At 38.7% G+C, this 25,239-nt stretch overlaps 2 protein-coding genes and 1 long non-coding RNA gene across 4 annotated transcripts in view; 1 reads left to right on the top strand and 2 right to left on the bottom strand.

The window, feature by feature from the left end:
* The window catches only part of LOC131438235 (uncharacterized), a 679,506-nt gene that overhangs the window by 72,408 nt on the left and 581,859 nt on the right, over positions 1-25,239 (top strand). The window lies entirely within an intron of this gene.
* LOC131438238 (uncharacterized) lies at positions 7,852-9,179 on the bottom strand. The gene is made up of 2 exons (XR_009230895.1): positions 8,658-9,179; positions 7,852-8,594 (listed from the first exon to the last, which is right to left on the bottom strand). It is a non-coding gene; the product is annotated as an uncharacterized LOC131438238 (long non-coding RNA).
* LOC131438234 (caspase-7-like) lies at positions 14,091-24,529 on the bottom strand. Its single transcript, XM_058608109.1, has 6 exons — positions 24,148-24,529; positions 23,883-24,086; positions 14,908-15,119; positions 14,585-14,851; positions 14,392-14,524; positions 14,091-14,331 (listed from the first exon to the last, which is right to left on the bottom strand). The coding sequence occupies exons 1-6, from the start codon at positions 24,456-24,458 to the stop codon at positions 14,262-14,264; spliced, it is 1,197 nt and encodes a 398-aa protein (XP_058464092.1). The 5' UTR covers positions 24,459-24,529; the 3' UTR covers positions 14,091-14,261.

Genomic DNA, 25,239 nt, shown 5'->3' with positions numbered 1-25,239 from the left:
GCTTTCGCAAATTCACCAATACACCGAACTACCGATACGCAACAAAGAGAAACGTCAAACAAGTGAACTGTTTTGTAGGTGATGTGTTGTGCGGAGATAAATTGTGAGAAAAAAAGGTATTTTTTATAACTTTAAAGATATAATCGTATTTAGATTACATGCTAGGATGGTGGGATTACTTTGTGTTATTATTGGTAAGTAACAGTGATTATTTTTCTAAAACTTTCTTATGAATTTGCAGCTATTGTACATCGAGCCGAATCACGCAGTCTGGTATCTACACCAAAACAACGGACTGCTCCGTGTTAGAATTGAAGTTTAACTCGTCTGGGAAAGGTGGCTGGATACTATCAGATGTAAATATACTAGATACTAAATTACTTTTTGGTTCTGCAGATGACTGGATCGGAGGAATATACTTTTTGGTCTGCAGATGACTGGAATTACTTTTTGGTCTGCAGATGACTGGATCGGAGGAATATACTTTTTGGTCTGCAGATGACTGGAATTACTTTTTGGTCTGCAGATGACTGGATCGGAAGAATATACAAGAGGAAGTCGATTTCCAATCGTACTTGAGTATGAAAATAGGTGTTAATTCTTTTTTTTTCCCAGGGGCAATCGGGCGCATGAAGGCCAGATAACGGCACACCTGACGGAAGACTTCAAGATTCCGAAACCATCAACTAACCTTAATTTTAAGTTACAATAATAAATAAATAACGAATCCTTACTAACAAATGCACAAGAAGATAGAAAAATAAACGATAATTTTAAGTACTAACATAGATATAAGAAACATTGTGAACTATAAACTAACATCACTTATATCCGAAAATTTATTTACAATTATTAATTATTATTTGATTGATGATGCTAAATCAAAGCATCTCTCCCCCACATTGTACTGGTTCAAAATGTCGGAATTTTCTCCGAAAACGGCCAGTTTTCCCGGGCACAGTCGATTTCATGAATTTGGACCTTCTTCAACCGTCCGACATGTTACTGACAGCTCGATTTACTCGGGTTTGCTCAACATCGTCTTTAACGGACTTCTGAGTCTTATTTCACGATCAACATCTAAGATTCCCCAGTCTTAGACTCACGCTTTTTTGCTTCCCGTTTTATGATCTCGGTACTCCTCATCATCACACTAATGGCTCTGAGTTCTTGGTGTTCTAGGTCATCGTCCTGACGTAACATCAAGGACTCCCTCTGTCTTCTGGTCGAAGGGAACTTTGTTCGCCCAATAACAAGTCTTCTGATCAAAAAATGGTCCAAACTACGGAAACCACATGGCACTGTCCAAAAATTTGTTAAATTCTTATTGAAGTTTCTTAACAACAACGTTCCTCCAGTAAATGAAAGTTGTTGTGGAGGCCGCACTGTCTGCAAGACGGAGCTAACTTTACGAATAAATGTACAGTATTTCCTGCAACCAGAGCAAGAGCATCATGGTGCATTGTCTCCATCAGTAAATACTGAAAGATACATAGCTTAATAACTACTATATTAACCGATTATCGGTAACATCTATGTCGAACTTGAACTAATAAGCTTCTTTAGAAACTTACAGTTGAAAATCCCAAGTCTTTTTCCTTTTAAGTCTTCGAGGTCGTAACAATGAGTACCGACGACCCTTTTCACAACTGCTGTAACATATTTCGGCGCTAGTTTTGAACTAAAACCCTTGCCTTTGTCCGACTGTTCCATGTTTTTCTTTAGAACCCTTTCCCCTACGGAATACGTTGGGCAATTGGCATTGGAGCGCAGGTTGTAGTAGGAGGAATGTTTATCATATGCCGACTTCAAATTCTTCCGAACTTCATCAAGTATTTTTTTTCTCTCTTCATTTTCAACTAGACCGTCGGTGGTCTTTAACGTTGAATCCCTTAGATGGCGATACTCCCTACCATCCGATACCATGTTCCGACCAAATAAAACGAAGTACGGAGTATAACGAGTTGCTTCGTGAACCGAGTTGCGTACAGCGTTGGCAATTTGTTGTAAGTTGTTTGCCCATTCCTTGTGATCTTTACGAATCGAGGCCCTGATGGCTGTTGTGATCACGCGATTAACACGTTCAGAATCGTTGACCTGCGGATGGTAATTGGGTGTTCTCCAGTGTGTTACGTTGTACTTTGCCAACAAGCTTTGGAAAGAGGCTGAGGTGAATTGCGTCCCATTATCCGATAAAATCACTTCAGGAACACCGAACAACAAGAAGATGACATTCTCCACGAATTGGATCAACGTTTCTGCGGTGGCTTGGCGAAAAGGTTGTACCAGAACGAATTTACTGAAGAGATCAGTTACGACGAGAAGGCAAGTGCTTCTGCCTTTACCTGAAGCTGGAAGTGGACCAACGTAATCCATTGCTAAGAACTGCCATGGGTACTGAACAATCTTCTTTTGCTCTGCCATCGGTGGAGTCGTGTTCTGGTTTGTCGCTTTGCTCGTCTGACATGTCAGACAGGTCCGGCACTGTTCCTTTACATCACTGCTCATCCTAGGCCAGAAAAACCGTTCCTTAACTGCTGCTAGTGTCTTCTCGGATCCTAGATGAGCTTGCTCGTGGATTCTGCTGATAATTTCTTTCCGCTCTGATTTTGCAGGATATCTTTTCCACTGAAAACGTGCATCTTCGATTTTCCCGTCACTCTTGACATATTTCCAGATTTCACCGTCTATCACTCGAAAATCAGGAAAGTCAGTCGGATTTTTCTGAATCTTTGAGACCATTTCTTGATGCTCCACATCAATAGTCAGAGTGAAAATCGTCTCCACCGATCTCGACAAGCAATCTGCCAGGATATTGTTTTTCCCCTTTCGATATTCCAGCTCGATGTCGTAGGACTGAATTTTCAGTGCCCACCGCAACAGCTTTGAATTGCCAGATTCCACCCCAATCGTGAACAACCATAGTAGACTACGCGCGTCGGTTACGACTTTGAAGCGGGACCCTTCCACGTAGTGCCGAAAATGTTCGATCGCTAGTAGAACGCCCAAACACTCCTTTTCTACACTTGCATACTTCCGTTGTGTGCTACTCAGTTTTTTGCTAAAGTACGCAATTACTTTTGGCTGGTTGTTGATGTGTTGAATCAATGCAGCACCTACCGCGTTGTCTGATGCATCAGATTCGATCGTGAATTGCTTGCTGAAGTCTGGGTTACCCAAGATCGGTGCTGACACTAACGCTGCTTTGAGTTCTCCAAACGCTGTCTCTGCTGCTTCCGTCCACACAAACTTTACTCTAGATTTCTTAAGTAGATCGGAGATCGGCGCAACAATGCGACTGTAATCGCGGATGAACCGCTGGTAAAAACCTGCGAGGCCTAAAAGTCGCCGGATGTCCTTTACATTTTTTGGACGAGCATAATCCAGGATTGGTGAAATCCGCGAATTGTCAATCGACACCCCATTTTCAGTCAATAGATACCCGAGATACGTCACTTGCTTCCTGCAGAACCGGCTTTTATCCAGCGAGATTGTCAGATTCGCTTTCGACAATCGCTCAGCTACTAACTTTAGCAGTCTCACATGTTCGTTGAACGAGTTTGTCGCTATTACAATGTCATCCAAGTAAACGAACACATTTGGTTCGAGATCGAACCCAATTACCCGATCCATTAGTCTGCACATTGTAAACGGAGCGTTTGTTAGCCCAAAAGGACAAACCTTGAATCGATACAAACCCTGTGGTGTTCTGAATGCCGTATAATCCCTAGATTCTTCTTTTAAAGGAATTTGAAAATAGGCGTCTTTCAAATCTACTACCGAATAGAATTTTGCCTTTCCCAAACGATGGAAAATCTCCCCCATATTTCTCATTGGGTACGAGTCCTTCTTGGTCCACGCGTTTATCTTCCGAGAATCTAGACATATCCGTAGCTTCCCATTCGCTTTCCGAACTGGCACCAAAGCGCTGGCCCATTCGCTCGCACACTCTTCGATAGCATCTATTTTTTTGTAACGTTCAATTTCGGCTTCCATTTCCGCTTGTATTACTGGTGAACACCTGTACCACGGCTGTCTTCTTGGTTTTGCTTCCTCGCTCAACTGAATTTCGTGCTGCAACAATGACGTCCTTCCTAATTTATCTTCTGTGGTGATTGGAAAATGTTTAATTGCGTCCACCAATTGCTGACGTTCGGTGGTCGTTAGATCGTGTTCTGTCTCTACTGTCTCCGGAGTCGTCTTCGATGGTTCTGGTAGTTCCAAGGCTGGAATGTCCAATGTTGCGTCTGGCTCCATGATTTTCATCATCGGCAAGGTTTCGATTGGTAGCAACGTGAATTGTATCATTTCCACCTTTCCACTATCCATTGGTTTAGTGTCAGCGACAGCGACCCGTTCAAAGCCATATTTACCCTCCATCATTGGCTCGATTCCAAATGATTTCCAGAAGTTATATCCTAATATTAATTCTCTGCTAATCTGTGGGACCACTAGCGTGGGGATTACCTTTGTTAATCCTTTAAACATCATCGGTAGGTGAACATACCCTAAGCAATCGTGCACAGTCTTATCTGCAGTTACAATCTTCAGTGGGCTACGCTGCATTGTCAGACCATACTTTTCTGCAATATCGGTTATACTCGTAACACTGACACTTGCGCCAGAATCGAGTAGTGCGTCGTAATCAGTATCGAAAATCCTCACAGTCACTTGAGGACTGCTCTCGGTATGGATTCTTACCTCACAGACCTTTTCAAATGGATCTTCAAATGGACTGGGAACGTCGTTTGTCGAAGGAATGCTGTCGTTCCCTATTACGCATTCCTGGCTTAGTTTCCCCCCGAATAACCTTGCCTAGTGCGCTGACTTCGAGGGTGGTTTTCGCACGTTATCGTCGTTTTACCCGGTGTCCCGCAGATATAACAGAATAACTGCTTCTCTTGTCTACAATTTCGCCATACATGTCCGGTCCTGCGGCAATTCCAGCATAGAGGACCGGATTGCTGTTCAACTGTAGCATCTCCTGCTGCCTGCGGAGTGCGCGATAAAGTTTTCTGTGATTCTTTTGCTCGACGATCATTGTCAAACCTTCTATCAATAGCATTGATTTCTTCTGCTTCTGAATATGAGCCCGTTGACTCCTCTGCTTCAATATTATGTAGCCCGCTCATATTCCTAGTAGGACCTTCTCGCGATTGTCTTAATGCGGGATCATTTGCATCGATGCGGTACGCATAGTACTCTAGTTTTCGCAGATCTCGTACTGTTCTACACGCCAGCTTTGAACGGTAATGTGGGCGCATGTTGTCCCATATCACCTCAAAAATTCTGTCTGGGTCTAGTGGCGTTGATAAAAGTTTATTCAATCGTTCTATTTCCGTTTTGAACGTCAGGAAAGGCTCGTTACGTAGCTGTTTACGTTCGTATATTTTCTGTCGGTTTCCCTGGTCCTTGTTTGGATTTCCGTACATGTAACGAATTCTTTCTTCGAAGTCCTGCCAGTCTAAGAATTCATCGGCGTAGCACAAGTACCAATCGTAGGCCTCTCCGCGCAAAATCGTATGAACTCTTTGCAGTAAAATGTCGTCTGCAATTCGATCCATTCTTGCAAGTCTTCGAATCTTATGCAAAAAGTCTTCTAATGATCGATGCCTTGCGTCTCCACTAAACGTGAGATGCCATTTTTCCATACGCCGATCAGCATCTTGAATCTCGCGGTCACCTATTCGTCTATTAACCCGAGGTCTGTGGAACCTTTCCGAAGAATAACCATCTTCATCCTCGCTGCTTTCCAAAGCAACGTTACTCTGTCTACGATGTAGTTCATGCTCTGGGTATCTACTTCTGCCAAATGTTTGAAAACTCATTCTCCCGGCCGATTCTTGGTCTGTTTCTACTATTTCATCCTGGCTAAACTGAGATTGTGACCTCTCTCTGTCCCTAATCGACATTCGAGCAGAGCTGTCATTTCGTTTGATATGTTCCCGATAATTGTTCACATTATCTAACACTTGTTCAGTTGATTCTCTCAAAAATGGTCTTCGTTGATCCCACTGTATCCGCCTCTTATCTTGAACGTCACTGTACCGACCTATTTCTCCTCGACTCTTTGGTTCGGCGCATCGTATGGCGCCATGGTTGAACGGGAAAAGGGAGTTTCTTCTGTGAGAATCCTGCCTATCCGGCCTCTCATCCACGTTTCGTGATTTTGCCCCATTCTCCGCTTCCGTTGGTTTTGAATTTTGAATTGCTAGCCGTAAATTTGTCAGTTCTTGCTCCAACACCGCTACTCTTTTCCGCAGTAAATTGTTTTCGTTTTGTTGCGCGTTTTCTCGACTTAACTCATCTTGCTTAACTGGTTTTGGGACCGTTCCCAGTGATTGTCGCGGATCTTGTATTAACGGTCGATTTTTTTGGGGTCCTGGATTCAAAAACTCCGAGCTTCCTTCTTTTGTCGTACTCTCTGATAGCCTACTGTTACTCTCTACATCGTCCTTCCTGGTCTCCAACGCCAATCCACCAACGGCCCCTTCTAGGGGAACAGCATCCAAAGCTTTCTTCCCATTGAAAGTCTGTAATATCATTCGAATTCTCCCTCCAAGTTCTTTTTTCATCTCTTCAGATCCAGGATCCGAGACGGTGCTTCTCGCAATTCTAAGAGCATAATGTTTCAAGCGTGAAATAGACCTGTCGTCTGGACCTTTTTCTAATTTTCTTCGTAAATCGTCTACGATGCTAGAAACGCGATCGAATTCTTGTTCTATAGTAAATCGCGACGAATATTCTCGATTTTCTCTTAAGTCTTCGTGGAAAAGGTTTCGCAAGAGTCGATACTTAGCTTCCGAATCAGCTTTAGTTTCTTCCAATCTACCGCGAATTATGAGTTCGTAATCCAATTCCTCATTGGTTAAGTGGTCGACTCTCGGAAATTTGAAAGCCATTTTTTTTTTTTAATGTAATTGCTTCCTAGCAGCTTTGGAAATTGTTCACTCAACCGTAATAATAAATTATTCACAAAGAAATTATATACAAGAATTTATCAAACACGAAACGAGGTTAATAAATATTCGCAATCGATAATTGTATTTAATCTAATAATAATAAATTATATTATATACGCTATGTATGTGTATGTGTATTTATTTTATTATAAACAACAAACAACAACAACTCAAATACTCACATAAATACCACAATATTTCCGTAGCCTCAACAAATTCCTCAAATTATGTTCCTGAATTCTTCCCAACTTGTCTTCAAAGACATTTGTCTCTACATTCATGTCTAAATCCCAAATAACAACTCTATAAACCTAGGTTAAACATAATTGAAAAAGATTATTAAATGATTGACCAATTTCCATGATATTTTCCATGTACTCCCAAAAATTCGAAAATCCCTGTAGTTGGGCGCCAATATGTAGCCGACCCTTGCCGATCCCTAACCAGCGTGCAGTTTATAGCGCCACTTCCCTATAAGGAAGACTGCACGCCACGATGTGTTTGCCCGGATGAGACTCTCCTTAGGGCGAGTTCCCGAAGAAGGTCAACGAAAAAATGAATCAGGATCGGTCAAGTTAGGCTAACCAAAAACTAGTCTCCAAAGACGGGTAGATGACCCTATTATCAGTCAGCAGCAATCACCGAAACCTCATTACCCTCAGATAATCAACGGTGAGAAAGTTACCCGTGCCTAACTTTATCATCATGGGCAGTGCAGCTATCTGCCACCAGATAGCGTAAACCTAATGGAAGCTGAACTTACAGCACACATTCAAATTCCGCTGAGCGGAAGACAGCCAACAACGAAAAAGCTCTAACGAAGTGACGCAAACATACGGAAAACCCCACCAAATACCTATAGGAGTTCTATGATTACAATCGAGTTACATTTAGGCATTGAAATAAATAATCATTTATTAACGGAAAAACGGTTTGACTTTATATTGCATGTCTATATTAGCTTTTCTAATTTCCTATCTAGCCTAGCTCCTATGTGCGTGCGTGATTTCTCTCCCTACTTGTGCTCATTGACCATTTGTGCTTTCCTCTCCCACTTTCTCAGACGACGACGTCACTCCACGGCTCCAGCAATGAGATGTGCTTCGCACCCGGGTGACTAATACAATGGGTTGTGTGTGGCGTTCAAAAATGGTGTCACAAAAGCATGATGGCCGACACACAACCCTCAATTTATGGACGCGTCCCTACTTCCGTTTTTAAACGGGATTTTTAATTATAGTGCACTTAAACGGTTCTGAATCACGGGGGCGTCTTCAGTGGACGCCGCCCCACTATTTAGCAAGAACGATACGGACTCACCAGTGGTTTCTGCGTCTGCTGCTTACTGTTGGTGGTGGATGCTGGGTCGATCGTCGTTTTATTGGTGATGGCGGTGATGACGATTCCGGGTACTCACGTAACCGGTGATCTACCACACCGATTCTGGCCGACGTTCGCTGGCTGCTACTAACGGTCAGTTGACGGACCGAACTTTTCCGGCGGTGTAACGGTTGCCGGAGTTTGAATTTTCGTCCGTTGGTGGACTTTGGCCCGCGTCCGGTGCTTGCTTCCTTCCTTCCTCTCTTTCGTCGTAGCTGCGCAGAATAGATAAAAGAAACGAATGCCGTCTGGCTGATGCAGACGGGGTCATTAGCACATTGGTGAGGTCAATGGCACGATTTTGAGCACTTTTACCTGATTCTTGTTTTACTTCGCACGCACTATTCTCTACACGCACTACTTATCGTGGCAATCACTACTATATTAGCAATCTAGGCAAAGGAGAGAGACAAATATTTATGGAAACTTTACGTAAGAATACGTCACTTTATTACCTATCTGAAACTAACACCGGACAACTACGCGAAGCTTCCACTAAGTTTGGCGGACTGGGACGAAATAAACTAGCATTGGAAATCCTCAGATTAGGGAAGGTAATTTCGTACGAATTCACCGGAAATACGTATTGTCCCGCTAATTTCATCGGACAAATTCGGCGATCAATGACCCCACTGACTGTTTTATTCGGTTAACCAATCCTTGGCGCCATCCCTCCCCTCCATCATACATTATTCGCGAGGAATCTTCGTGAATTTCACTCTAAGGAGAGACTCAACGAATTATTCAACTTAAATGAGGGGAAAATTTGATTAGGGTGTTGTGCAAAAGTTGGCCAACGATAGGTTGTATAACTGTTGGCGCAATTATTGAAATCGATCTACTGGATGCTTGAAACTTATTGCTGAATAAGATATGACTGCTACAATAACTTGACAAGAATCGATACGTTTTGAAAACCATAGAAACATTTTGCATACATTAGATATGACTTTACGGGGTGTGGATGTAGCAAGTGGCTTTAAAAAGGGGGGTGTAATGTTTGAAACGGCACAATCCCGAAACTATTGAACGGATTGCCACCAAACTTGGTACAGATACTTCTTGCTCTTCTGGGAAGGTCATAAGGGTATTTTAATGGGGGAGGGAACGTAGTAAGTGTCCTTAACAGGGGGGGGGGCATGAAAAAATGGTCTAATTTGACGAGAATCGATACTTTTTTAGACCATAGAAACAGTTTGCTTATATTAGATATGATTATATTGGTGGTGGATGTAGCAAATGCCTTAAAAAAGGGGGGGTGTAATGTTTGTAATGTAATAACTCCGGAACTAATTAACGGATTGCTATCAAACTTGGTACAGATACTTATTGCTCTTAAGAGATGGTCATAAGGGAATTTTGTGGGGTAGGGAGCGTAGCAAGTGTCCTTAACAGGGGAAAGGGGGGTTCATGAAAAAATGTGTCTAATTTGACGAGAATTTTGCATAAAACGATACTTCTTGCTGAGTACAGATATTATTTGCGCTTCAGATGATCCTAAGAAAATGTTTATGAAGAGAGTGGGAGCGGGTGGATAAAGTAAGGGTCTCATCCAAGGTAAGAGCAAAGTTCAAATTGTTAATATAATCGAACGTAACTCCAAAACAACTCAAGCTCACCACACCTAACTAGGTTGGATATTTTAAGGTGGAGAGAGGGGGGGCAGCAAAGTTCCATAACAACTCAGTAAATTATCGCACAGGTACACTTTTTACTGTTCAGAGGTGGTCACGACAAGCTTAGATATTCATGACAATGGTTTATTGTAACATTTTCTTATTCGTCGTCAAACAAGATAGGGATTCAGACTAGGAGAAGGGGATCTTGAAAATCAATTTTCATCTTATTTTTTTTATAGAAGAAGATAAGGGCAAGAATGTCAAGATTGTGCTAGATAGTATTGCTATCGTTAATTTGAATTAAGTAGTACTGCTATTGTTAATTTTAATGAATTCATCGATACTTTTTGAAGAGCATAGAAACTTCGTACACTACTAAGAGGTGGTCATAAGGGTTATCATGGAGGAGAGCTGTAGTAAGTTCACTAATAAAAGAGGAGTTCATTATAAAATTTGTTTTACGAGAAACGATGCATCTTGACAAATACAGATCCTACTTTTATGTCAATGTAGATTAAAAGGTTATTTTAAAAGAGAGGGAGTGCAGCAAGTGCAGCAAGTGCCCCAAACATGGAAAGTGTAAGGTAAAATTGATTGAATAGCAACATAAAACTACTCAGAGTATTACACTAAGTAGCACAACTTCGGGAATTCTATTCGGCCTTTTCTTCCCGAAACATTTCCGAGCAACGCCGGGTCATTCAGCTAGTTTATCAATAAATCACAGAGATACAAGCGCTTCAAATTAGGTTCAAAAAATCTATCGCCGATAATTCTAAGTTGGCCAGCTAATTACCGGAGAATCAAGATAAACAGCTAACTTGTATTCAATACCAGTGAATACGGTATCAACATACCGCACATATACAAAAGCGAATATTCAGCAAACGAATGAATGTAACTTTCAGTTTTGTCATTCACTCATTCTTCCTCGCTGGCAGCCAGGAGTAAATTAAAGAAAAAATGTATTCGGGCATATATGTATTAATAGATTCCCTTTTGTGCTATAGTACTGCTCGCAAAAGGGGATCTATAAATATATGCCCGAAATAAATGGGACCAGAGGATGACATTATTGGCAAACTGTGATTGGCTCGTGATAACATAGGTCAATTCAAATCAATTTTTCAATGGTATGCAATTGAAAAAACTTCATAAGTTAAATTTAATTTTTTTCAAATCAATTGGTATCTAAATTATATAGATCCTTCAACAAATGACTGAGTTATAAGCGTTCAAAATTCTGACAGAAAAGGTTACGTGGTAAATTTTGCATTTTTCAAATTGACACCCAGTCTCGTATAGCGAAGAGTAAGACATTTTAGTGCCAAAAATCTATCTGAGAAAGCCTAGCAGCAAAACACGGGTTTTTAATGCTTCAACGGCTTCTTCAGGAGTATTTAATCGATCTCCATGAAGCTTATTCTTTACGGAAGGAAACAAATAGAAGTCGTTAAGTGCCAATTCAGGACCGTACGGCGGGTGGCTCAACAATTCGCCATTTTGGGTACTCAAATATTCGCTACACTGAGAAAATCGAACTAAGTTGATTAAAGCATTCTTGTCTAATCTATGACGAAAATCGTAATAAATCATTGCACGAACACTTTCACGACTCAATTTCATTTCCTTGCTGAGGTTCAACTCACTGTATACAAAACAAATAGCGCTCAAATGTTTTGAAGATGGTAATGGTTAAACATATCAAACTTTATGATGGAAACGTCAAATCCACCTAAGTATTTCAAGTTCAATTTATACCGAATACAGAACAAATATTCTTGTTCGAAATGCGAATATACGGGCCTTTCGTTTGACTCTGACTTCGATCATGTTTTGTACAGCCTCTTCGTCAGAGAACGTCAGTTTGTCTTGAACTGCATCTCACTGACAATAGTCAGTGGCTTCGTTTTGAGTATGCACTGGACATTGCCTCAATATATATCTATTAGGTGGAGCAATGGAGTCTTGGGAGAGTTTTTGTTTCAGAACATTTGTACTGCTTAAGAAAAAGAAACCTTAAATGCTTGGTTGATGATTTTGGTTGCGATTTAAGTGTTCGTGCTCTTCAAGTCGTTGTAAGAGGTGACTCACCACTCGAGATAATTTTGTGCGAATTTCGACAGCGTATATCTCTCTTCCGGTAACTGTTTAAAATCTGAATGTTTTGATTTAGATTTCATCACCCTGAACATTGTAATTAAACTTTATTGGCTTCTTATGAGAGCGACCGACATGATTTGCTTATCGTACGATTCTTGTATGCCGATAAACCTGCTCGATTTTCAGCTCGATACACGGTCGAATATTTCTTGGATGCTGATGTTGGAAATCCGCTTGTAACAGATGACCACTCCTCTCGACGTTTTTGCGGCAGCCAGCTTTCGTTTCCCTTCCGGACTTGACATACTGACTATCGAAAAATGACCTTCGAATATTTTTATTACCCACATTCATCAATTTCGATAACTTTGTGAGCGAGTAGTATGGATTTTTGCGATGCACAAGCAAAATTTTGATGGGTCGCTACTCTTGTTTAGATGGTATTTTCTTATCCGAGAAGCAAATATACAGAGGTCTTTTTTCACCCAGTTTTCCAAAATTAGGCGATTTTTTACTCGAATTTTCGAAGTTTCGAAAGCCGGTTTTCTTGCTTTGTCTTAGAAATGCACATTTATATATTAGATATATGAGAAAGGCATCGTTACACCACTAGGTGGATCAAAACAGGTTTTTTTTATGCAAACGTTACCTCCAAAACTCAAACAACGTGTAACACTACTTTTACTTATTTACACTTCAATGTTGTCATGAAACATGTAAAAATCATAATTGTTGGAATTGGTCAGTCAACGAAATTTAGCATTAATTTCTGTCCCAATTGGAGGGTCGAAACTAATCAGAGTTTCAAATATCGGTATTAGGGAAGTCGTAGGGTTGTTCGGAAAAACTTTGTTTGACATTTTAACCTATTTTATAATTTTAACATATATCATACGTACACTTAATTTCTGCCTTTCTCATATAGAAAGGCTATACAATCACTGCAAAAACCGACTTTTGGGCCGCATGTCATATACCATACGACTCAACTCAACGAGCTGAGTAAATGTCTGTGTGTGTGTGTGTGTGTGTGTGTGTGTGTGTGTATGTGTGTGTGTATGTGTGTGTGTTTCACAAAGTTTTCTCGGAGATGGTTAAGCAATTTTTACAAACTTAGATTCAAATGAAAAGTCTCATAATTCCATACAAAATTCCGGAATATCATTTGGATCCGACTTCCGGTTCCGGAATTACAGGATGATATGTTCCGAAAACGTAAAAATAATGCACCAAAAATTTGGAAATAATGTCACTCACTTTTCTCGATGAAGGCAGAACCGATTTTCTCAAACTTCAAATGAAAGGTCTTATGGTCCCATACAAAGTTCCTGAATATCATTTGGATCCGAATTCTGGTTCCGGAATCACAGGATGATATGCGCCAAAAAATGTGAAATTCAAATTGAAGGTCTCAAGGTCCCAAACAAAGTTCCAGAATTTCATATGTATCCAACATCCAACATGTACGTTCCGAAGTTACAGGATGATATGCATAAAAAATTTGCAAATAATGCACAAAAAATGTGAAAATAATGTCACTCACTTTTCTCAGAGATGGAAGTTCCTAATATGCCATAAGAGTATTCCAATTTTCATTCGGATCAAACCCCTGGTTCCGGAGGTAGGATGCTCAGTATGAAAACGTCAATTTCAGGAACACTTTGTTCATAAACTGCCAATTTATATTGGCTAGTGGTAAATAAACCATTGATAGTTCCATACATGATTTGCTGAACTTCATCCAAGTCCGACTACCGGTACACTTTTTTTCAAAATTCATATCGTCATAGAGAATCGTAAAAAATTTGTAGGTCATATTAGTGCATGGTTGAATGCACCGAATGTCACTATTCCGATATCCAGCTTTCGGTTCCGGAAGTACCGACAATAGAAATAAAATGTGATAAAATGATATAAAGTAGAAGCAAAAGTAAGCAAAATATTTCCCAAATTGAAAGAAAAACTTTCTCAATACACAAAATATCTTGACCGAAAGATGGATTACCACAATCAAGTTATGCACTTTACTAGTTCTAACGTCTTATTTGACAGACCGATAAATTAGTCTTACGTTCTTATTGATAAAACTTTTCATATTTATTCGTCGATAGCATAGCATTTTTCTAAAATATGTTTCTGCAAAATAGTTTTGCTCTGTTGATGATGCGTTTCTTTAGGTTATAGATAAGCCGTGGTTTTATTTCATAAGATCTCTGAAGTAAAACTTTTTCGTGAATGTTGTCGATGTTGTGGGTACTTGCGGAAAGCTGAAAATGGTAAAAACGAATTATTATCACAACCTATACGCCGTTGTGCTGATGTTTCACTTTTTGGTTGAAAAATCTCCTCGCAATTCAGTCATTATGTCCGGGAGATCCATATGTCCATTTTGCTCTAGTAATTTAAACAGTCCCTGTATGAAGTAAGTTCCGGAACTTTCGTCTCTGTATGCTACGGTACCTGAAAAAATCGTTTCATATTTACTGATTTCATTTTGGAAACCATTTCATTCCGCAGCACCTTCGTAAGTGCCGAAACATTTGATAATATCGTTCTTGTTTGTGGTAATTGGGTAAGAATCGGCTTCCATAGTCGCATTGCCTCTGCAAGCTTGAACAATAAATACTTTTGGTTTGCCCTTCAGTGAATCATTCAACAAGACTCGTTCTACAATGTCTTTTTCAAAATTGTATTTACCATCGTAGGCCCAAATGTTACCATTCTCATCACCGTGACTCATTATAATAACCATCAAGCAACAGTTGGATTTGAAATCTTTCTTTGATACTGGAAAAAAAAAACAAAAATAGGTAAATTGATTCAATGTCAGTGGAAAAGCATACCTTTCTGCATAACATCTTTCACTTTGGTGACCTTTTTGTTTTCGTATATGTCCATACATCCTACTCGATACTTGGGAAAGAAATTTTTCAAGAGTTTCATATCCTGCTCGCTTCCTTTTCGGTTTTGTTTTTTATCTTTAAATTCTTGCTGGTGAAAAATTATCACATGAAAATTTTTATCGCGAAGGTTATAACGTTCTGGCGTTCTGATCCTATGAGCGGAAGGCCAGAGTCGACCATGCATAGAAAAAAAGTGAAATAGTTAGTGTGGATAGCAGTTAGTGTGTTAGAATCGAAAATAGACTTGCATTGAACTGCCAACATATGTATATGCGATTATTATTTATTTGGTGTCGGATATTGCTGATTCTATCGTTCCGGGGAATAAGCTGCAACATTCTGATAAGGTATTATTTTTTGTTCTTTTTTGCTACCTTATTTCCAATGTTTCTTCACAGCCAAGTTTGAATTTTTGCACGGAATATTAAATATTGAATGGAAATAAAATCTTTCGAGAAAATGTTTGTGCACCTAAAATCAAAACCCAGAGGGGTCCAACCAACGGACAACCCGTAACATTACAATCCATTTGCTCCGACTTGAATTAAACTTAGTACACGACTCTGACATGCCAAACCATTCATTTTGCAAGGATAGAGAAACTGATTCTCTCAAATAACCAATGAACATCAAAACGAAACCGTATATTTGCTTTGTGTACATATACATATGGAATTACCAATCAAGACCAGTACCGTAGTGAGGGTGAGGCGAGTGAGGCGACCGCCTCGGGTGATGATAGAATTGGAAACATGATGGGGGCACTAAAACATGATTGAATTAATTTTTTGCGGTTTTTTTTCGGAAAAACACCTTAAATTGGAAGTTTCAGATTATTCAAATTATAGTTTCATACTAAAAAAAAATCCGATGAGATATCGGTGTAATCATTATCACTGATATACATGAAATTGAAATTCTACAGTTATTTAGATTACAGAACCGCCATTCAACGACGATCGTGACAATTATTTTTCATGAGCAAAAGACGCTTTCTTCTCGATTGTGCATGTACACTTGGATCTACCAAAGCTCTAATTCTTAGAGAGCAAACCTACGAACTTCTTAAAGAGCAAAAATTAGATTTTCTGAAAGCCATTGGGTAGTTTCCCCTTCCTCTCTGAAAGGGATTACCAAAATTGAGTTTTGGGAGACCCAAATTTAATAAAATATGCAAGTACGTAGCTATCTGTACTACTATTCACTGTACTGATATCGCACGTTTTGACGTAGGACTATTGTTTTTGAATTCTATACGAGGTCTGTTCAAAAAGTACCCGGAATTTTCATTTTTCTAAAAATATATTTATTTATTCGTCTACATCTATATGGTCCCCTTCAAAGTAATCCCCCTAGATATAATACACTTATGCCAGCGTTTTTTTCCAGTCTTCGAAACACCCCTGATAGTCACTTTTTGTAATGCTCTGTAGCACTCTCAGCGATTCTGCCTTTATCTCTTCAATCGATGAAAAACGCTGTCCTTTCATGGGTCTCTTCAACTTTGGGAACGGGAAAAAATCACACGGAGCGATATCTGGTGAATAAGGAGGTTGGGGCATGATTAAAGTCTTGTTTTTAGCCAAAAAATTGATCAAAATTCAGCAGTTTTGGAAGGAATTTTGCTGCCACTCGTTTCATGCCCAAAACATTTGAAAAAATATGATGGCATGAGCCAACTGATATGCCAACTTCATCAGCAACTTCTCTAATAGTGATTCGGCGATCATCCAAAATCATTTTTTCCACTTTTCCCACATTTTCATCGATTATTGACGTGCTGGGTCGACCGAAGCGTTCGTCGTCTTCAACGTCTTCGCGGCCATCTTGGAAACGCTTATACCACTCGTAAACACTTGTTTTTTTCATAGCAGACTCACCGTAGGCTCTCTGTAACATTTCGCACACTTGGTTACACTTTATTTCATTTTTCACGCAAAATTTAATACAAATTCTTTGACTCTTCAATTCTTCCATTGTTTAAACTAACAAAAATCGCCTAGCTCAAAAAAAAAAACGTCTACACCAGCCGCTACAAGACAGAATGTAAACAATGAAATACAGCTGAAAATTTCACCATACATTAGGGACATATGTACCAACACAATAAAAAAAATTTTGACCACCGGACTCTCCAGACGCGCGCAATTAAAAAATTCCGGGAACTTTTTGAACAGACCTCGTATAGGAATACGAACTCAAACTACGGAAAAAACCGTGCAAACAGTGGGTATTTGATAGTTGGTGGTCGAGATTTTAATTTATAATGAACAAACAAACAATTATATAATTAAACATGTTTACCAAGCCGTACTCATAGCTTTCCCTATCAGAGACGACAATTTCGTATACATTAAATCTATTTGCATTTCGCATAGAATGGACGGTCTGAATGATGAAAAAATCATCATTTTTTGGAATTCTGCCTTTCTCATATAGAAAGGTTATGCAATCACTTGAAAAACCGACCAGTGAAAATTGGCCCGGAGGGCCAAGTGTCATATACCATTCGACTCAGTTCATCGAGCTGAGCAATGTCTGTGTGTATGTGTGTGTGTGTATGTGTGTGTGTGTGTGTGTATGTGTCAAATAATCTCACTAGGTTTTCTCGGAGATGGCTGAACCGATTTTGACAAACTAGGATTCAAATGAAAGGTCTCGTGGTTCCATACGGAATTCCTGAATTTCATCCGGATCCGATTTCCGGTTCCGGAATTATAGGGTAAAGTGTGTTCAATATTGTACACCGTCACTTAAACCGGCGAAACAAAATACGTGAAAATTTTTCTAAAATGGTCTCAAAACTACACAAATCGATAGCTATTATCAGTAGGCAACTAAACAAACTGATTCCGGCTATTCTCGTTGCCGGTATCCGGTTCCGGAAGTACCGGAAATAGTGGTCATATATATCAAAATGGATCTCACTCACTTTTCTTAGCGATGGTTTGACCGATTTCCACAAACTTAGATTCAAATGAAAGGTCTTCCGGTCCCATACGAAATTCCTGAATTTCATCAGGATCCGACTTCCGGTTCCGGAATTATAGGGTGCGTACTAGAAGAGTTTGTGTGTCATGTTAGTTGGTGGCCGTACGAACCGACTTCGATTATACCGGTTCTCGGGTTCCGGTGCCGGAAGTGCATATAAGAATGAACCCATTTCGTTCTCTTTATGGCTTACGCAATCAAAGCACTGTTTTATTCTGTATGTTATGCATTAACAATCACTTGATTTCTTTCAAAAATCGAAGAGAAAATTTGAATAGAATACCACAATATTACATGAGAAAGGCATCATTACACCACTAGGTGGATGAATTAGGTTTTTTCAGAATTATCGTTCAACAAAATATATTCAAATGTTTTGCAGGATAAAAAGAATCATTCGAACAACGTTTTGTAATTTTTTCGCGTAAAAATATTGAGAAATGAGTCGGTGAAGAGGTATTTTGAGGACGCTACTTAAAAATCATGATTTTCGGTATCCACTGTATCTCAGCGCAGTCTAATCGGAAGTGAACAAATCAAAGCAGCATAGTTAGAGTAGAAGTTTTTCTAGACGCCAGAGTTTTTGTTTGATTTTTTTCAATTTTTTTTTTTAAATTTCGGTGGTTGTTTAAAGGGCAAACTACGATTTTTCACGAAAAAATCCGCCGTTTTGTAGCTGTAAAACCTTCCCAAAGTATCGGACAACGAAAAGGAAAACGTTGGGTCTGTTTTTTTATATGTAAAAATTGTGTGCAAAATTTAAAAAAAAATCGGTGCAGTAGTTTTTGAATGACGACGGACATGGACTTTCAAAACCTGCTTTCGAGAAAAACGCGTTCAGCTTTTTGTCTATAAAATCAATTCATTGCTCAAGGGAGCCCGTGGGGTCTAACATTTCCAAAACATTCTATTTATTTTATAATTTGTTAATATTAAACATTTCAAAAATGTGTTTTCAAGTTTTTAAGTCAATCGAAGCAGAAATCTTGGGCCTGCGCGCCGAGCTCTTGCTTCTTCGTAGAATGAGATAGCCATAGATAAAGGTCCATAACTTCCAGAGTTTCGATCCAATAGGCTTGAAAATTTGAACGATACAACGTTGGTCAATAGTGGTTCAGACAATAATTGTATAGTCCTACCTAAACAGTTCTAACATCCCAAAGGACTCTTCCTTGTAGTGATTCATGCTATGTACATTGGGGTGCCACATTCAAACACATTCGGATCTCGAAGTTTCAGGCAACTCTAAGACATTTTGCAACAACAAATTTTTTTCGATTTCAGAAATTTCATGCACCTTCTCCTTTGTTTTCATAACAGCTATAGTAAATATCTTTTTTTTACAAGTAATATTATAGTTTTTTGATCGTTTTTGAAGCTTTCATAAAACCTATTGCATGGTCTAACAACTTCGCAAAAACAACTCACCAACAATAAAATAACTAGAGTGAGAATTAAACAATTATACATTGTTAAATCCATTCTCTCACCAGCGTTTCCAGGTTTCCAAAAACGAATGTAAATGAAACAAGGAGAGTTTTTAATTGACTAACATAAGGGAGACATATTTGTGCATTTTGTTTAAGACGTTCAAATTAGGCATTCACTATGTTGGACCGCACGGAGACAAGGAATTAAAAATGAAAGCTTCCTCTTCCCAGGACACGTTTGAAGTAATGAGTTTTTGTAAAACAGAAAAACCAAATCATAGAAAAATTGCAACTGTGCCAAAACTTTATGTCACCATTATTTTATTACTCACGCAAATCCTTTGTCCCAATTTTACTCGCTTTCTGCCTGAAACGTTGCTAACAATAAACTGACAAAGTTAGGATTCGATCTGTGGCGCGACATGTGTCGACAAGTAAAGCCCGTATCCGAGCGAATTGCGCTGCGGTACGCTCCGCGCGTGCGGGTCGTAATTCACTGCTCCGAAAGTATTGATCTTTCCACTCTGAAACTTTGTCAAGATTGAGTTAAACCCCAACAAAAAAAAAAAAAAAGAAAAATACTAGGCCCAAGTTTGACAATTTTTTATTTGTTTAAATTTTTTAAATTTTTTCATGAAATTAACTTTGAAGATTGTTTTGTGGAACCGCTTATTTGAAAGCTAAGGAAAAGACGCACATTTCATGCCATAACAGGAACATAAGAGTATAGGCTGTTGAAAAAAGGCTTTTTTTCAAAAATTACGAAATTTCAAAAAATCATATCTCGAAAATTCCACGTACCAGATTGAAATAAAAAAAAACCTTGTCGAATATGTTCGAGTTCTTTACCGAAAAAAAAATAGTTAGATGAAAAAACAAATTTGGGTGGCTGATTTTGCGTAGAATGCCCCATACATCTTTTAAATCGCTAAATAATTTGTTTTTTTTTTTCAAGACGGGTTTGACGAGGAAAATATTGCAATTAATATCAAATTAAAGCCCAACTTAAATTTAGAAATCCCGATAATTTGAAAAATTCACACAATCAATCCACTAGTACGTGCGATTATCGACATTCGTATGTGTGGACAAAGTATGTCTATTTTTACGTATCTACGTCATCCAGTTATGTTTCTGACATAACCATCCCGCCTTTTTGCCTTTCTCATATAGAAAGGTCACTGTGAAAACCGACTTTTGAACCGAGGCCCGGACGGCCGAGTGTCATATACCATTCGACGCATTTCGTCGAGTACGCAAAATGTTTGTGTGCATGTAACGTTTTTTTGCACTAACTTTTCTCGCAGATGGCTGAACCGATTTTCATAAACTAAGATTCAAATGAAAGGTCTCATGGTCCCATAACCTGCTATTGAATTTCATTCCAATCCGAGTTCCGGAGATATAGTATGATATGTACCAAAGAAATGGAAAAAAATATGCACTCACTTTTCTCAAAGATGACCTGATTGATTTTCACACTCAAATAAAAGGTTTACTAGTCTCAAAGCCTGCTATTTCATTTGGATCCGTCTTCCGGTTCCGGAGTTACATGGTAATATGTGAAAAATTGAGAAAATGTGTGCACTCATTTTCTCTAAAACGGCTCAACCGATTTTCACAAACTAAGATTCAAATGGAACGTCTTACAGATTCCTAAAAACTTCTAGAACATTTCATCCGGATCCGACTTTCGGTTTTGGAACTAAAGTGGAAAATTACCATTTTCATTAGTTTTTTTTCACAAACGATGGTCACAAACCGGAACAAATCCCATAAAATTGTCTGATAAATTCTTCTAGTTTGCAGAGCTTGTTAGTTTGTGGGCATATAAACTTAATTCGGCACTACTGGTCCTCCTTCCTTCTTACAAAAATAGAACATACTTCGATTTCAGTTACAGGCTGATGAGTGTCAACGTTTTCAAATCGTCATATACAGTGTTGGTGATTGCCGAAAATTTGACAGAATCTGCTATATTGCTATCCATATTGTATACAACATTTTCAATCCAGTAGAAGATGCTACAAGAGCTCGAGTCTCTCAATGCATGAACCGCGGGAGAATTTTTCTACATTCCTTCGCTCCACTTCATACTCTGAGTATTTCACGGCCCTTAAAAAAATTACAGTCTGATAATGATCGTTGCTGTGTGGAATTTCCCAAGAGAGAATCGCAAGTTGACAATTATCGCAGAAAATCGAATCGATGATTCAACTTGATGATTCTCATACTAGGTTGCCATATTTCAAAACCCTTGTGTGGAGCATTCACATACATTTTCATAGACACAACTGATACAAAGATTATATGCATATATATCTTTGATTCTCAGAATTGTCATCAAGAGAAATTCGCTCTTGCACTGGTGTCGATTCTATGTTAAATGAGTCATGCCGGGTTTTTGTTGTTGCGATGATTTCCAACTCTCTTTGATGGCACTGATTCAATCGTTGAAGAGTTGCCAGTGAACGTTCTTTGATACGATAAAAGCCATCCTTGGTCATATAGAATGACAATATGTATAACATCGGAAGAAAAAGAAAACACAAAACGAACGATGTGTGCTATTTATTTCGTACACGCTATGAAGAAATCGAAACAATTAAGAATGTCTGCTACTAGTGTATTACGAAAGACGGTGCTGCGGTTGATAAAAATTTTTAGGTATTCTATGATAAGTGCGACCGAAAGAATGAACGAATGTCAATGAATTCAAATTTATTTGGAAAAATATGAAATTTTCACAACCGCTAGCGCAGTAATACCGTGCCGATTGTGTGGTGATGTCAAAAATAATATTAATAATAATAATAATAACAATAATAATAAAAATAATAATAATAATAATAATAATAATAATAATAATAATAATAATAATAATAATAATAATAATAATAATAATAATAATTCTACTACATGTTTTATGCTGCTGATTCATGCTGTTGAACTTGAATTTCATATGCAAAAGTTACAGAAAAGCAGGTTCGCTTGATTTGTTAGATTACGTTCAATTGGTTTAACCGAAATAGAAACAAACCAACTTCGGTTATACCGATCATCTGAATCCGGTTTCGGATGAATTGGAATTGGTGATTAATAACTGTAAATAGGATCTCACTCACTTTCCTTCAAGATGGCCAAATCGATTTTCACAAACTTATAGGTTCAAAGAAAAAGTCTTACAGCTTCATACGGAATTCCTAAATTTGTTGTGGATACTACTTCCGGTTTCGGAACTACAGGGTAAACAGGATTTGTTAAGTTTGTTAGATTAAGTCCGAACAAACTTTCCTATTTCTATTCAATGAACAGTCGTTTTTGCGAATTCCACAGTAATATTTTTGATATTATAAGTAATAGGAGAAAGGCATCATTACACCACTGGGTGGATTTAAACAGGTTATTTTCACAAACATAACAAAACATGTACTGTTCGATGCTTTTTAATTTTTTGAAATAAAATTACTTTCACACTTCCTAGAGAGTTCAAAAGTTTGGGCTTCTTTTCTCGAGCCGGAAGGGATGGAACCTCTTAAAGGATTAATGTTCGATCGAGCTATAATATCGTATTTATGGAGACACACGAAATCTCAGCGCGATGTTGCCTTTTATTTCGTTTTGACAACTTTCGTTCTCTTATTAAACCATTTTTTTAGAGACAAATCAGCAGGAGAAAAAACCAAAGAAATGTGGCATGTAAATTATAGCACTCTTTCAAACCGTGGTGTTATTCGACCAAATTAGTAGCGCACATGCCGTATGTATGTATGTTACAAGATTATGCAATTGTAAAAAGATATCCTCCCGCTGGGTATTCTAGCTCCGGACTAAAAATACGAACGCAAACACACTTCGGAAGCGAGTTTTGTCGTGCTGATGCGGAATCGGGTGGACTTCGGTGGCATCGATTCAATAACTGGTAATGGCGTCGGTTTTCTGGGATTGTCATAGCATACTTTTCACCGAGGTTTTTTTTTTGGTGCAGGAAAATTTTTGCTGTGAATCATTTGCAATCTGCAACCGCAAAGAGTCATCGATGTTCCATTTGCAAAAATCACACTTTTTCTTTCTCAAATTAAAAAAAATAAAGAAGAAAGAAACGCCTTTCTCTGGCTCTGGCTATCTCGGAAACGGGAAACCAACTGAAGCCTGAAATCGCAACGAATTGGTATCACAATAAAAAAATCTTTTAATTCTCATTATACGAATGTTCACAATCGACAAAAAATGTTTCACCAATAAAAAATTCAGTTTGATTGGAAGACTTTTCGGGTAAACACTTTTCGACAGGATCACAAACTTGAAAATTCACGTTCAAAAATATTTAAATTGAAAAAAAAACCGCTTCATTCAAATGAGTATGTCTAGTATGAAACTAATAAGTGATACTTTGTGCTGGGTTTAAAATGCAAGTGCTGGTCATTATTTTCACTATTCCAAATAATTAAATACAATGTGTAATAATATGGATAACGCGTATGATAATAATACCTGTCATTAGAAGAACTTGTAGAAGGCTGACTGAGAAGGCTACCGACTCCGACGGAGTATCCAGGCTTCTCCTGGGAAGCTGGTATTTTCCAGCTCGGCCATTGTGCGGGGTTGTTTCTAAATTCGCTTGTTAATGTTCTAGAAGAGATTGGTGGTGGTCTAGCGTTGTCTAGCGTTGTCAGGTTTTTGCCTGGAGCCTTCATACTGATAAATTCAAACAAAGTAGTAGTATGACTCACATGATGACAATAACCACAATAACTACCTTTCATTAGAATAACTTTCGTAAGGTTTTCTAGTACCATAACAAGATGTTCGCTGAGTTGACGCATTTTGGACAATCCTTGGATTAGATGAGGTCTGTAACAATGAAGGACTGTTTCCGATTTCGTTCGTTGGCGCTTTGGAACCGCTGGGTTGAGTGTAGGATAATGAGACAGTTCGATGAACTTGGTGACCACTCTGCTCACGAGAACTTTCATTTCGGACCGTTATGCCAACGACAGATTTCGTTTTTTTACTGCGAAAACTTGTGCTCCTGGAAGTTTGAACAGTTTCTTGAACATTTCTTGGCATGGTAATTTCTTTTGAGCTGATGCAACACCGTTTATTTTTTTGAGGCTTTGCTCTATACTAAACCACAGAGAACAAGGTCTGTAGCGGTGAAGCAGTTTTTATCAGTGTTCGACAAGATAACGCGAAGTTAGGGTGGAACAAGGTTGAATTATAAAAATATAGTTTATTTTCTCGCATCGGTTCTACGTTTTGGTCCTATAGAAACTCGAGCGGTGAATTAAAAATTTTACAGTTGATTATTAGAAATTGTATGGGATTTAACACTGTAAAACTGACTTTCACCGGCTATGAAAATCAATCCTACTACTGATTTCGCACAAAATTTGTACGAGGACACAAAGACCGTGAATCGATTGGATGTTTGCAGAAGATTAACCCAGAAGGAAACCCGACTAGCGCTCTGTGGCGTTTTTTAATAAGTTGATTGTTAGTTTTAGAATGGTTGATATTCAGACTGGATTCAGAAGTTGGTCTCTGGAAGCATTGTTTTCTAAACATCAGTTTTTCCGATCAACCACAAATTTCGTATAGAATGCCGTACGACCTACATTGAACTCAAAATGCTGACTGGGGCTGCAATTAAAATTTAACCCCACCCTAGTATACGTATTACAAATTCAGTTTCCAGCGCCAAAAAAAGAAGAAAGAAAACACGACACAGTGCTTCAACGTCAACGTCAACAAAATGTCTAAACGTTTTACCCAAATTATAGGTTAAAATTTCCATTATTTGTGCAATGCGAACTTGTTCGTTTGCTCTATGTGTCATTGAATTGCTCCA

Source organism: Malaya genurostris, chromosome 3 (genome assembly GCF_030247185.1).
Source record: "Malaya genurostris strain Urasoe2022 chromosome 3, Malgen_1.1, whole genome shotgun sequence".
NCBI lineage: Eukaryota > Metazoa > Arthropoda > Insecta > Diptera > Culicidae > Malaya > Malaya genurostris.
This window is presented reverse-complemented; position numbering and strand designations above follow the sequence as displayed.